Source organism: Grampus griseus (genome assembly GCF_964374135.1).
Source record: "Grampus griseus genome assembly, chromosome: 4".
In the NCBI taxonomy this organism is placed as follows: Eukaryota; Metazoa; Chordata; class Mammalia; order Artiodactyla; family Delphinidae; genus Grampus; species Grampus griseus.
The window spans coordinates 20984968-21000660 of record NC_138997.1 but is presented as its reverse complement, the minus strand read 5'-3'; the positions used below and the strand labels follow the sequence as shown (position 1 = coordinate 21000660).

General features: G+C 37.5%; 1 protein-coding gene across 1 annotated transcript; it reads right to left on the bottom strand.

Annotated features, from left to right (window-relative positions):
* Positions 1-621: 621 nt before the first annotated feature.
* On the bottom strand, positions 622-10535 carry SCOC (short coiled-coil protein; the record flags this gene model as incomplete). The annotated part of the gene is made up of 4 exons (XM_082652653.1): positions 622-2214; positions 3656-3739; positions 4110-4181; positions 10355-10535. The coding sequence occupies 4 exons, from the start codon at positions 10533-10535 to the stop codon at positions 2072-2074; spliced, it is 480 nt and encodes a 159-aa protein (XP_082508779.1). The 3' UTR covers positions 622-2071.
* Positions 10536-15693: the final 5158 nt, after the last annotated feature.

The window sequence follows — 15693 nt, the reverse complement described above, 5'->3', positions numbered from 1 at the left end:
ACCACTGCATCTCGTTACAAGAGCTTAGCCTAACCTAAAAAATACAACCACCTTTCCCCTGGCAATCTTGGATCCTTTTCTTTGAATTCTTTGCTTTTATTTTTTAAATTAAGGTATAATATCCTATATTTGTTTTAATAAGAATAGTATCCCCAGACTTCCCTGGTGGCGCACTGGTTGAGAATCCACCTGCCAATGCAGGGGACATGGGTTCGAGCCCTGGTCCTGGAAGATCCCACATGCCGCGGAGAAACTAAGCCCATGCGCCACAGCTACAGAGCCTGCGCTCTAGAGCCTGCGAGCCACCACTACTGAAGCCTGCGTGCCTAGAGCCCGTGCTCCGCGACAAGAGAAGCCACCGCAATAAGCCCGCGCACCGCAATGAAGAGTAGCCCCCACTCGCCGCAACTAGAGAAGGCCCACATGCAGCAACGAAGACCCAATGCAGCCAAAAATAATACAAATTAGTTAAAAAAAATAGTATTCCCTTAAACATCCAGTAACTGGTACTTAAGATATGCTACTTATCCTGTGGCTTTGAACAACCCCGATACACCACTGCACCGCTGTATATATCCCAGTTACTTACGCAACAATATCAAAACACATGCAATTTTTGAAACAGCTTTTTATTAAACAGCAAAGCATAATGGCAACACAGTTTTAAATGTTTAAAAATTAGGTCACAAAGGGATGCAAAATGTTTGCAGTATGACTATTATATATTCATACAGCTAAAGTCATCAAATCTTAACACCAATACAAACATTAAGATTATTCCATGATTAGCCTAAATTTAATAACCATAAACTATATTAGTGGATCTCTTTTCCTATTTAATATTTTAACATTACTTCTGATACTGATTTCTTTACCAAATGGAATGTATAAACTAAATTTTTAAAAAGTGTTAAATGACTAAAACTCTGCAAACCAGTAGTTGGGTTTACAGAAAATTCTGGGAGAAGTAGTGAGATAAAATACTGAGAAAGCATCAATTAGTATACATGTAAAACTCTCCCATTTTATTCATGATTCTGATACTTAATACAGTTTTTAAGGGACTTTGCAAAGTTGATCATCTGGGTACTGCAAATAAACCTGAGACCAAATTTTATTCTCTTCTAGGTATGGTTTATATAAGGTTAGCCAAACTTAATCCATTTTCTTATATATTCCCCCCCCGGCCCAAATCTAATCTGTGCCAGAGATAACACAAATCTGGAGTAAAACTGTTTGGAGTTGGTTACAAGTACTTACCAAGTATTGAATACTTCTCCTACCCTATTTCTATTTTTCCTCAAAATTTTCTATTTCAAACACACACACAACCAGAGCTCATCTTTTCAGGTATCAAGTGGATTATTTTGTGCAAAGGAAGTTTTTAACAACAAATCTTCCCAATACGATAATTCAGTTTCAAAGAAAAATCTTCATCTTTATAGCCCCCGTTTTCAATTGATTAAACAGAAACCAACTATCCTATCTTATTACTAAATATAACAAATAAGCCCTAAACTGAGAAAATATCTTATTTTGGTTAAGTTTCAACAGAGTTCGGGCTACTCTCTTAGATGATTAACTACTGAAATTACTTTTTACAAATGTGAAACCAATTTTTTCCTTAGGGGAAGGAAAATGGGAAGAAAGCAAATGGAGAAGAGGCACACGATGGTGGACAGGGTATATAAAGCTGTGCATTCAGTACGTGATTTTGGTCACTTTGTCACAACACGGTGGTTATTTTCTTGTATCTCTAACTATGCCTATAATAAAAGACAATGCTAAACCTATAAATCAAAGCAAATTTGATATAACATTCATTTTCAAGTTTCATAAATATATGCATTTCTAATTATAAAGTCTCTACAATACCTTTGCACATTTTCATAGACTAACATAATACACAAACTCATGAAAGTCTTCTGTTATGCTCTTAATTTTGCTTAGGTCTGACATTATCTTCATAAATACTCAGTGAAGCCACAAACAAAAGTACTATAACTTTTGGAATCTATCCAAGTTTTAAAGATCAGCAGCAATTCCGTAAGACATAAGGGATATCAATCCCTTATTTTCTTTTGCTTTTTGTGTCAGTTGTTTGAAAAACACTAGAAGCTGACATGAGGTTTTCTATATATTGTCCAAGAACTTGGTTTTCTGATTTTAGCTTCAGATTTTCTTCCTTAACTGCATCTACTCTTGCAGAGAGATCTATATGAAAAATAAAAAAGCGCATTGTCAATAAAATGATGGCAATGACTCCGTGTTATAAAATGGTTATTAAGATTCATTCTTAAAAGAAATACAATCCTTAAATTTTCTGTTTTTAAACTCAGACTACTTTAGAAGTTAAGGTAAAGAAAGTAAACTGAGTGCAAATCAATAGCCAAAATCCCTAAAAAGAGATTTCACATTAGGCTAAATGTTATTCTTTGTTATTCTTTAACAGCATTTTTGTTAAGTAGTTAACTCTTAAAATGGTTATTTAAAAAAACACTGTTTTTAAAATGTGAATTTTGGTTCATATCATCATAAAACCATAATGTCTTTACTAGTAATATTTAAGACAGTGTAGGTGAACATAACTGAATTCACATACTGGATATAGGCAGTCAGTTTCCAAGCAATTGATCGTTTTGTATTTTTACATTAGCAAGAAATTCAAAAGAGCAGGTCTTGATGATTAAAAAAAGAAGATACCACACCTCAGTCATTCAGCAACTAAGTTACTGAGGTGCCTTCTAAGAGACAGGCACTGTTCTAGAGGCAACAGTAACAAAAAAGGTCCCTTGCCATTTACCAGCTGACATTCTAATGGGGCTTAGGGTGGGTGGGGGTCAGGAGAAAAAGCAAGAAGGGTAAGGGTCACAGGAAGCCAAGGGCGGTTGTCCTGTGATACAGTATAGTCAGGGATAGCTATTTTGATTAAGGAAATTTCGCTAGAGACCTAAAGGAAGTAAGGGAACGAGCCACACAGATATGCAAATGACTAAGGGAAAAGATTCAAGCACAGGGGAACAGCAACTGCTAAGACCCTGAGGAGAAGCTTGCTGAAAGAACAGCAAGGAGGTTGAAGTGTCCTAGTCAGGGAATGTGACAGGACTGAAAGGTAAAAGGGAAGTGAGAGACTTACAGAGAGGAACCTGGCTTCCATTAACTGTGAGATGGGAAGCCACTGGAATGACATGATCTGCTCAACCTGTTTTCAGAAAAAACCACCACCACCTCTTAATTTCGTTGAAAACCAAAAGATGTTTCACTGGTGGAATTAATTTTATGCAAGACATTTAGAAAATGGAAAAACTCAGATCAGTTCCCTTATAATCCCTGAGGCTAATACACTGATTTTACACTCAAATAAGCTTTATTAAAGTGGACTTAGTAACACAACGCAGGGACTTAAACGGGGCTCATTATGTTAGACCTTAAAGAGGGAAGCATAAGAACACTATTTGACCTCCTTATTGAAACGTATCTGTTCTTTGAAATTACCAGCCAAAGCTACAGGCAGGAGAGGAAAAAAAACAAAGTAGACTTTGAAATTTATACTTTTAAAAACTGCACAGTAACAAACAAAATTTAGCAATTTGCTTACAATTACAATTTCAATTACCTGGATGTTAGTCAAGAAAAATACAAAATGCAAGCTAACCTTCAAGGGTGTGTTGGAGTTCCAACACTTGATTAATAAGTCGTGTTTTCTCCTCCAGTTCCACCTGATTTTCAGCATCAACTGCTGTAATGAAAAGGTTCAGATTTACTATTAATATTAGCTACCATTTGTGTAGTATAGCACTTAAAAGATCTGCAAAATGATTTATATTCATTCTTACTTGACTTATACAAGAGCCCTGTAAAATAAAAGGTTATATCCCACATGGCAGATGAGGACACCAAGGTGAAGGTAAAATGTTTTGCCAACATCTCATAGTTAAAGAATGGAAGTTGCCTTAAATCTTTTCTAGAACTAGATGGGATTATAAATAAGTACACTGGCCAAGATCAAAGCCTTCTAAGTATTGATTCTCTGATCTTTCTGTTGCTTAATAAAGCAATGTATGCGCCACAAAACCAGGAACATACAAAAAGGAAAACGAAGAACATACCATCCATGTCAGCATTCATCATTTTCGGTAACAAACTTTTGGGCCTTGGATACAAAATTCTTGATGAATGGTCTGCAATGAGAAAAAGTTAGAAACACAGACACATAGAGTAATGAAATATAAGCTTGTTTTTCAAAAGAAAATTAAGTGACCCAGTAGGACCCTTTTCACATGCTTTACTAAGAATAAATACCCAGTGGGGAAATAAGCAAAGAATATTTACAGTTTACAAAGAGAAGTATTAAGTAAATAAGAGAAAATGTTGAGTTTCTTGGTACTCAAAGAAATGCATAATAAAATACCACTGTATATTTCGTAAAATATTTTTCTAAAACAAGATAATGATAAATGCTAGCGAAGTTATGGAAAAACTAACACAAAATATTGGACACAAATTTTAAACGTAATATTTTTGGAAAGTAGTACAGTAATAAACAAGATTCATAAAAACATTTAAATATTTTTTACAAAGTAATTTTACTCTTGGAAATTTAGCCTAAGAAAAATTAAGAAGGAAAAAAATTACATCTATAAAAATCTACTTCAACCTTATTTATAACCCAGTAAACTGGAAACAACATAAACTGTCCATTCAGAGCCTGGTTGATTATAGTTGCCATTTCTAATGGAGCGGCTACTAAAAATAATTATGACTATAATAACATGAAAGAATGTTTATGCCATTGTATATTCACTGATGTAAATTATGTGAAAAATCTTTAGTATGGATAAAGAACACACAGCAAATTGAAAAAGCTCTTACATTAAGGATAATGGCAGCAAGGAAGACAAATCTCTCTAAAAATATTCTTCATTATTAAAACACTGTTTCATATATACCAATTAACACTTTTTAAACATAAAATTCAAAAGAAAAATACTCGTTATCTGAAACACTAATATGGGTTAAATGAAAAATATGTACTTGTCACCTCCTGGTTATTAAAATAGATTAATTAGGATGTAAATGAGTAAATAAATATTAACATTTTCTTGTGTCCATAAAAGGCTCCAAAATATTAGAGCACTAAATCCTTGTGAAACATGTTCTGCTCTATTGCTAACATTCATTTCACATGCAATGTGCTCAAAATTTATTAAATAATGTACCAGATTATTACTGAAAACAGATTTGTTAACCAATCTAATTTACTCAGTGAAGCAACTTAGATCTTAGTCAATGTTGTTACTCTTTCTTCAAGTATTTATTGAGCACCTACTATACCCAAGGCATTGTTATGCCTCCATATGCTGAACAGTAGAACCCAAACCTACTGAACAAGGATGTCTACATACCAGAACTAGAATCACAATCAAAACAGTGATCAGTGTATTGTATATTCCCTCATGACACTTCAGATGCTGGCATGAACATGGCAATAGAATGCTCAGTGTACACATGTATAAACTGCCTCTCAAGTAAGAGATCACTCAGTCTAAAAAAGAAAGATATTAAACCTCCTTTACACATAGTTTTATTAAAGAAGTAACACTAAAAATAATGCTTAATACATCTACCCCAAGTCTTCCCACTTACACAGCATTAGCGCTACTCTCCCTGTTTTTTTTTTTTTTTTTTTTTTGCGGTACGCGGGCCTCTCACTGTCGTGGTCTCTCCCGTTGCGGAGCACAGGCTCCGGACGCGCAGGCTCAGCGGCCATGGCTCATGGGCCCAGCCACTCCGCGGTATGTGGGATCCTCCCGGATCGGGGCGCGAACCCATGTCCCCTGCATCAGCAGGCGGACTCTCAACCACTGCGCCACCAGGGAAGCCCCTCCCTCGCTGGTTTTAATTATCAGGTTCTTTGTACTTCAGAAAAAGTTTTAGATAGGTAGATATAGTTGCATACACACACACACGCACACACAGATGACCCTTGAACAAGGGTTAGAACTATCCGGGTCCACTTACACTCAAATTTTTTTCAATAAATACTACTACAGAACTACACGACCTACAGTTGGTTCAATCTGCAGATGCGGAATTGCGTATATGGCAGGCTGGCTGTAAAGTTATATGTGGATTTTCAATCGTGCAGAGGGTCGGCACCCCTAACCATCGTTGTTCAAGGGTCAGCTGTATAAATATGTGTGTATATGTGTATATATATGTCTATACACACACACACACAAATCCAAACAGATTATGAAATTTTTTTCAAAAATTCTTTAAGTCATTAAATGCTTTGGATAATAGTATTCGAAGACCACACTTCAAAAATTATTCTTCTCCATTCAATCAATGTGTCTTTATAATTGAAGAGGAAGAGTGCTAGCAGTGAAAACTTTATTTGGCCCCTCCCCGAGAGAAGATCACTTTCATACCACTTCCAACTATTGATACTTGTCTGGGAGGGATGACAGAGGTAACAGCCAAAAGCAAAAGTAAGTGATCTTGGGAATACTCAGCAACAGCAGACTTCAACTTGGCTATCTTCCCTGCTACATGAGAGAAGTATTCCCCATTTTTTAAAAGTTTGCTTTATGCCACTTCACTTGTATAAAAGACCTACATTAGTACCTGTTTTGCTAAACAAAAGAAATCTGATGAGGATTTTCACTTTCGTGAAAAAAGGCAAAAAACAAAAATAGCATTCAGCGTTTGTTTTGCAGCAAGGTGTTACAAGAGGCAGCACTCACTCTGAGCAGTGACACCAAGCTCCTTCCCTGAGAACTACACTCAGCATCTCAGCCTCAAGCCACCACAGCTTTGACCTGTGTCTGTGAGCATCCGTGTTTTATTTATTTTGTGCATCTGTTAGCAAGATGTGTCCTAAGATAATTGCTTCATCACTTTACGCCATTTCAGCTTACAAAAGGTAGGAATGCTCTACTTTCAGATAGTAGGGGGAAACCTGTATATTAAATCCTCCAGATTTCTAATATCCAGTCTTTTTAAGAATACACCTGAAACAGAATTCTCATGACAGCTGAGAAGAGTGATATGATACACCAGTCAAAGCAACAGATAATCACAAAATCAATGCACTCAACTTTGAAATCAGATCTAGTATAGGGATGGGTTATACTTCTTTTGCCCGTATTTTAGTCTAATACTAAAATTAAACCCAGAAGCCTTCCATAAATGCAAAGTGTTCCAGGCTGACCAATGTAGTAGGTAAGGAAAAAGAAGCCAGTCTCTGAAATTTTGGCCACATATAACCCAAACAATAGAAAATTACTCTTAGAAAAACACATCCAGATTGGGGTGGAAGCAAGAGCACAAAAGCAGGGCGCAAGGACAGTGCTATAGGATATACCACATAACCCAAGACAGCACTACTCACATCATAGCCCATGTAAGATTGCCCTGAGGGCTGAACAGTGCAAAACCTGCCCAACTGTATATGGCAGCCGTGTGCAACACCAGAGTATCACTGGCTGCCTCTGCATGACAACAACAAAAAAACACAAGTAGCAATTTTTTCTTATTGTGATGTGATCAAATAGACCAGTCTCAAAACGCTACTCCTGTATATATTCTAAGTCTGTCAGGACATCCAGAGTTATAAACAGATTTATTTTATATATGGGATCAAAAGGTTTGTTGAGCTCTTTAAGTCAAAGTATTTTAGCCATGGATTTTACTTCCTTCAAAATAGGGTCAATCCTCAAACTTTGCAATGCCTACATTAGCACAGTACTACATCATAATATGCACTTGACACAAGATTGAATTTTTCAACTATAAAATTCTTCTTCTCAATCTATAGTTGCTATCATATCAATCCAATGCTGTGTCAGATGTGCTCTTAGGAGTTCATTTTCAACTCCTTCTGCTCCTGCACATAAATCCAAACCTGACATTAAAAGAGAGAGAACCCAGGGGCTTCCCTGGTGGCACAGTGGTTGAGAGTCCGCCTGCCGATGCAGGGGACACGGGTTCGTGACCCGGTCCGGGAAGATCCCACGTGCCTCGGAGCAGCTGGGCCCGTGAGCCATGGCTGCTGAGCCTGCGCTCCGGAGCCTGTGCTCCGCAACGGGAGAGGCCACAACACTGAGAGGCCCGCGTACCGCAAAAAAAAAAAAAAAAGAGAGAGAGAGAGAACCCAGACAAAAGTATCTCAAGTGTGGGAACACCGAAATAAATGTGGGGTGCTAAAGCTGATCTGTTTATCCAAAATCTGCCTTAGCTCTCTGCAATGGATATGACTGTCTGGGATTCCTCAACTCTGACCTAAGCCGAGGTCAGATCTCATAAAACTTTTCTCAAAAATCACAGTAAATTTTAGTGCCTATCTTCATCTAGCCTTGGTCAGTGGAAGAGAATCTAGAGTTATTCTGATAACTTAAGTCCAGGGAGCAAAAGTATGGAAAGAACAAGGATACAGAAATGTGGCAAGCATTAGTATCGACCCATTTTCCATGCCCTCACAGTCAACTGTGACCAAAGGCTATCATCTTACCAAGTACACCTCTACCTTCTTTTCTAGTATGCCCAACAGTACCATGACATGCTCTTCATAAAAGGCAGTTTAGCACAGTGATTAAGAACACGGATTTAGGTTACCTAGATTCAAATGCTAGCTCTCCTATTTATAAGCTCTGGAACCTCAGGTAAGATTAACATCTCAGCCTCAGTTTCCTCATCTGTAAAATGAGGTTAATAACAGTATGTACCTCATAGTTTTGTTGTGAGAACATTATGAGTTGATATATATAATGTGATTGCAACAACAGACAGTAGTTATTCAATAATGTTAGCTATTATCTTTTCTACCTTTTAGCTGTACTTCAGGCCACAAGAAGAATTTAAAAAAATTACCTGGTCCACTTGCCTCATTTTTACAACTAAGCCAAGGCCAAGATGATAATGGCCTACCTAAGACCACAGTAATACTTACATAGACAGAGCCAAGACAACATACAATGTCCCAGTCTAGTTTTTTCCACCACTCCATCACAGTATGCTCACGACAGAGACCTGAGATTTTGAGACTTTTCTGATATCCACCCAACCTAAACCTCTCAACTTTTCTGCATCTAAAACTGATTTTCATCATCTGTCATCTACTTACTAAAGGAACTAGCAAGACTACTAAACGTCACTGTACATTAATATACTAAATTCTTTACATATATTAGCTCATCAAATCAACAGGACATGGCACTTTACAAACGAGGACCCTGTATCTCAGAAAGGCTACATATCTTGCCTTAGAGTTCACAGCCGAAGTCTGTACCGAGAATCTGAACTCAGATCTAACTATAAAGTCCCTGCTTTTTCCATTATGCAATGGAAGGCACTTTAATATGACCCTAATCTAAATTTGCAAAACATTTTGCAACGCTTGATGTCAAATTTCTTTGCTATTTCTACTATCTAAAAAACTGAAGGTAAATTTCATTCACTGCAAGCTGCAACGACTTTCAACATGGCTTGTTCAAGTCCCTTCACATTCTGACTTGTTCTGGTTAAGTCCAATTTTAAATTCCACAAAATTAAGGGACTGTTTGGCCAAATATTTGACCAGAAATGAGATCCCCAGAGTGGCTAGCTATATTGAGTTTAATCAATGAATGAGTACAGGCACGGAATATATAGACAGAGCTTTGGATTCTCAGGTACAGTGTTGGGAACAGAGCACACCATCTGTCCTTAATATTATTACGTCATAGTACTGGAATCGATACACAACGAAAAGCCTGTCTTTCAGGAATGTCTGTTTCTCCTTTCCAACAACCCTAAGTCCCCAAACTTGTCCAGCAGGACCCCTGAAAGATGCCCATTGAGAAACTAACCCGGGAGCTACTTTCAGAGCCTGAGAAGATGTCGCCAGCCCTGGTTTCACCGCTCACTCGGCTCCCTCCCCGCCCCCGCGTCCTCTCCCCCGCCCCCGTCTCCGAGTTCTCCGCCGAGAAGCCGCGGGCTAGTCCAGGCGTGCCAGGTCCCAACCCACCCGAACGCCCCTCCCGCAGTCCCATTTCAGGGCGGACAGAGGCCTTAGCCTCAGGATCCGCGGGGAGAAGGCGGCAGGAAGTCCGCGCCACGGACCGCGGGCGGCCCTCCACAAAGGAACCTCTGCGCCCAACAACGATAGGATGAGAAAAGAGGCTGCGCAGGAGTTCTGCGGGGAGCCAGGCCTCGGCCGCCCACCTAACGCCCAGGCCTTAGGACGCTCTTCCCGGGTCGCCGTACGCCGAGCCGCGTACATCCCGCCCCTCCCTCCAGGCTCTCGTCAGTACCGAGGCCGCAACTCCAGTCGCTCGGGGCCAGGCCCTCCGCGACGCATGACGGCCCTCACCTGCCGTTTGAGGCGCCGGCAGGAGGAGGGACCAGGAGGATACCTCAGGCCTGGACACTCGGACCAACTGCCACCGGCAACCCCGCCCTCTCCGCCCACAGAGCGTGCGCCGAGGCTGGAGTCCCGCCCCGGCCCGGCCCGTCGCCAGCCAATCCCCACTCAAGAAGGGACGCCTGCGCATTAGCTACACGACGCCCCAATCGTCCTACCTCAAACCCTCGGGATCCACCTTTTGCCATAACAAAAGGGCACTGGAATTCAATCAGGGTTGAGGTCGTTGTGGGCGGGTCCGGGAAGAGCAACAGCCAATGACAGTACAGAAGCTAAGCTGAGCGTGCGAAAGCCAGTCCGAGCGAGGCAGTTCCTCAGTCTCAGCCGGTCCGTGAAAATGGGGTCAAGAAATCCAGTGTGGAAAATTGTGGAAAATTCTGACAGCTGTCAGGAAGGAGGTTGGTAAAACCTGGAGGTTGGTAAAACCTAACACTGGGCGAGAGAGAAATCATTCAAATTCAAGAAAAGGACGTGTGTGGACATAACAGAGAAAGTACCCTGGTTCTTCAGTTCTAAAAGCAGACTTTTCCATATTTTTAATTTCCCAAATCGGAAGTCTCTTAAGTGTACGTCTAACGGACTGTTCCTCTCCTCATCTTCCCCAAACTATCTTAAAATCCATAATGCGCCGGACCGTTTAATAATATTTTAGAATGAGAAAATACCTTAATACTACTTTAGTGTATAGCACTTTTGCTCACTTTATCCCATTTGATCCTCACAGCAACCCACAGAAAGAAGCTTAAGAGTAAATAAATTTCCTGCGCAAGGTCATAGACGCAGTGTGAAATGCTGTGTGCCAGGCTTTGGGATGTAATGTAATCAGGCTGGGTACCATTCACAGGTACCTAGCACTTGGCACAAAGCAGCATGCTGGCTTTGAATATTATTGTTTCTGCTTTGGCACATCCTCCTGAGTTGTAGAAATGAGTCATATGTCCACCTGTCTCTTGACTTTCTACTTCTAGCACAGTTTGCCAACATAGAGCCTTACTTTTTTTAAGGAATAGATAAGAATTTTTTCCGTTCAGTGTTTGAGATCTATACATTGGACTAGAACTAAGATACACACTATGAGGAAAATTTACTAGAATGCAATGCAGGAGCTAAATACATGAGAAATAAGAAAGATTGAACATAAATCTAACAGGAGTGTCAAAAAGAGAGACTAGAGAGAATGGGTGTGGTCAGTATTTAAAGAGTAATAAGAATTTTTGAGGGTTGTGGAGTATTTGAATTAGATTCAAGAAGCACTTATTCTTGAGCAGGATTAAAATAAGGAAGTCTATACCTGGACACATCGTGGTGAAACTGCAGAACACCAAAGACTAAGAGAACTATTAAATGCAGATTTTCTTTTCTAGAAGAACAGGTTTTGGGGGTGTTGTTTTTTCCTGTTAGTTTTAAATAGGGTAAAATATACATAAAAGAACTTACCATTTAAATAACCATTTTAAAGTGTGCAGTTCAGTAGTGTTAGGTATATTCTCATTGTTGTGCAGCCAATCCCCAGAACTCTTTTCATCTTGCAGAACTGAAATTTTATACCCATTAAACAACTCCCCATTCACCTCTACTGCCAGTCCCTGGCAACCACAACTCTTTCTGCTCTATCAATTTGACTATTTGAGGCACCTCTTGTAAGTGGAATCATACAGTATTTGTCTTTTGTGACTAACTTAGCATAACATCCTCAAGGTTCATCCGTGTTGTAGCATGTGTTAGAATTTCTTCTTATTTAAGGCTGAATATTATTCCATTGTAAGTATATACCACATTTGGTTTATCTATTCATCCTTCAGTGGACACTTGAGTTGCGTTTAGCTATTATGAATGCAGCTATGAACGTGGTATGTGCAAATATCTCTGTGAGACTGCTTTCAGTTCTTTTGGGTATATATCCAGAATTGGAATTGCTAGATCATATGGTAATTCTGTTTTAAAAGCAACTTTTAAAAATGCGATATTAACACAAGAATAGACAAAAAGAAAGTTAGAAAAGCAAGTTCCTGTACCTGGAAGTTGGTATAAAATAAAGATGTCTGGTAAGGAAGAAATGTTGGTAAGGTTGTGGGAAAAACTATTACTCATTATTCTTGGTAGTAAAATTGGCACAGTAACTTTGTTAATTGGCTATATAAAAGACAAATTATGGTGGTTTTAGTGAAATTGGCTATTCGTATAAAAATATGAAATTAGATCCTGATCTCACACCAAAAATAAAATTAAATTCCAAATGAAGTAAATGTGAAATGTGAAAATACTCTAAACTTTTAGGAAAACACAGATGTCTTTATGATACCACCGTAGAGAAGGATTTGTTAAACCAGACAAAACAGTGTCATTCATTAGGAAAAGATTTTAAATTTTGATTGTTTTATACACAGATGAGAAGACATTTTATGTCAAGTTAAAAGCAAGCCACAGACTGAAATAATATAGTAAAGCTCTGAAAATGTAAAGAATTCTGACAAAGATAAAAAAAATATTCAAATAACATAAACAGGAAACTCACAAAAGAGGAAAACTGAGTGGTCAGAAAGATTTTCTTTTAATGTTTACCTTCACTACTAATCAGGGGGATTGATATTAAAACAAGATAAAGGGGTCAGTTCATTAAGAAGATGCAAAATTGTAACAGTGCTACAAAGTGGCACTGAAGCAAAAACTGATAGAACTGAAATAAGAAACTAGCCTACAACAATAGTCGGAAAGTTCATCACTCCCCTCTCTGTAATTTGTAAAACAAGTATACAGAAAATCTGTAAGGATAAAGAACCCAGGACCCAAGCTTGCCTTCACATTCGAATCACCTAAGAATCTCCTAATAACTCCAAAGAACAGACTACATCCTGGATTTATTAAATTATGGTCTCTAGGGTGGGATACTGACATGAATATTTTTAGAATTTACAAAGGTGATTTCAACAGAGTGCAGGCAAATTTGGAAATTGTTGATATAAAAGACCAGAATAAAAACTTCTATCAACATATTTGACCCATTTGACATTTATAGAACATTCCACCCAATAACTAGAGAACTTGTCTTCTTTTCAAATGCACATGGAATATTCACCAAAATGGACCATATTCTATCATAAAACAACCTCAACAAATTTTAAATGATTGTAGTCATAACAAAATATTTTCTCTGCCCACAAAGGAATTAAACTAGAAAGCAGTAACAAAAAGATATTTGTAGAAAACCAAGTAGTTGGAAATTAAACTACTTGCTTCTAAAGACACTATGGGTCACAAGAGAAGTCACAAGAGAAATTAGAAAATATTTTCAATAAATGTAAACATGTCAAAATTTGTGGGATGCAATGAAGCAGTGCTTAGAGAAATTTCTTTACCATTAAATGCTTATATGAGAAAACCACCTATGAAATAGTCCTGCAAAGAAAGTTTTTTTTTTTAATGCAGCCTGACCTAATCAAGTCCATAAACTAGAAATTTAACAGGAAATACAGAGGACAGAGAAATATGTTAAGTCTACCATCTGGATAAGCTTAGCGAAATCTGACAATGGAACAAAACAACAGGACAAGAACAAATAACAAGAAACAAAGCCCTTTAACAAATAAATCACACTGGAAGAAAAAAGAATGGAAAGAAGACTTGTAGATAAAAAGACACTTAAAATACATTTTAAAAAACAGACCCAAAAAACCTATGGTTTATTTTGAATGCACCCTTGGATGATAAAACTATTTTTAAAATGCAAGAAAATGATTACTATAAGTAGGATATGGTAATTCTAGAGCATTCAACTTTTTAAAATTTCAGAATCAAACATATATCTTGCTAGAGAATTTAAACTTAAAGGAAGTCTTTAGACAAGCTATCTGAAGAAGATAACACACAAAAAGGTAACCATAATATTAGAAGAAGCATATCATTCACAAAATGTTGCAAATTGGATAAAACAGTGTTGCTGATAGTTGTCCTTCAATGAATAGAAAAAAATTCTTGAAATGGCAAAAAGGTGAGAAGAAAGAACAGTATACCCAAGTGATTATAAAAAGGGAGTAGAAACCTTGGCAAACTAGTCATGAAGTGAACATTCATTAAATTATTTACTTACGTGGTGTTTCATATTTGCGTTACATTTTTCAATAAAAAATCGTTTAAAAATAGCCACAAAATTCCCTTCTGAATAAGAAAAACATTCAAGTACAAATAGGAACCACTGAAATTGTATAGAAATATTTGATTATAAGATGGATATTCATGTGATCTGGAAGGTGCATATATTATAAACCATCTAAATAAAAGCACAAATTAAAATATTCTTCATAGAGAATGGGGAACTCCAAATGGAAAACTATTGTTACAAGACAAAATATTATGTGAGGAAGAAATAATAAATAAAAAAATAGAGAACCTCCAAGGTTGTTTTGATGTTCTAGTCTGATATACTCTCATCAAGCACATAAAAACTTTTAACTTGTTTGCAGTAATTAGAGGGATCTAAACATACTGTGGATATTTTAAAGTGAAATATGCTAAATGGAGGCATTTTGATAACTTTCAAGTGTAACCAGGTGTGTTCTCTCCTACTTTACACTCATTAATTTGCAAAATGGGTTTCATCTCATTCCTAAAAAAGAACTCACATTTTCCTTTTTACTTATTTTTTTCCCTTGAAAGGTTATTGAATTCATTGGAGAATGAATGTTGTCCTGAATTTGGTGAGTAAAGAATATTTTCTGCTTGTGGAAACTTGATTTCAAGACTAGACTTAATAGTATGCTCTACTGCTATTTGGAAATTAAGTTGTTTTTGTATACTTTTCTGAAGATTATAATTTCCTGATAATAACCAATAGTTGGCTAATTTGAACAGAATCATTTTCATTCATCTGTTCAATAGAGAAAATGTAAGAAATTACCAGTGTATTTTTAGTGCTTCTCAGATGAAAATTCAGAAGGATTTCAGGGTCTCCATGGAATCAAGCTTTGAACTTCTTGACAAAAATGAAAATAGTAAGGAATGATTCTGTGCAGTCTTGATGCTTATTTTTCTCTAGACAAAGTATTGTCTGATCAGTGTTTCCCAAGTATTGACGCTTATAGCTCTGGTTGAACATGATGAATAGTTACATATTTTATCATAATAGAAAAATATGAATAATACAACTAACCCTCAGTTTGCAGATGTTGTTGTTTAGAACAAAGCTAAGTTCAAAAGTGATGTTAATTAAATGGTTAATTTAATATGGCAAAAATTGCAATGTTGGTATGCAAATGTCTGGTTTGGAAAACCCTGGTCTGTCAACAGTGCAG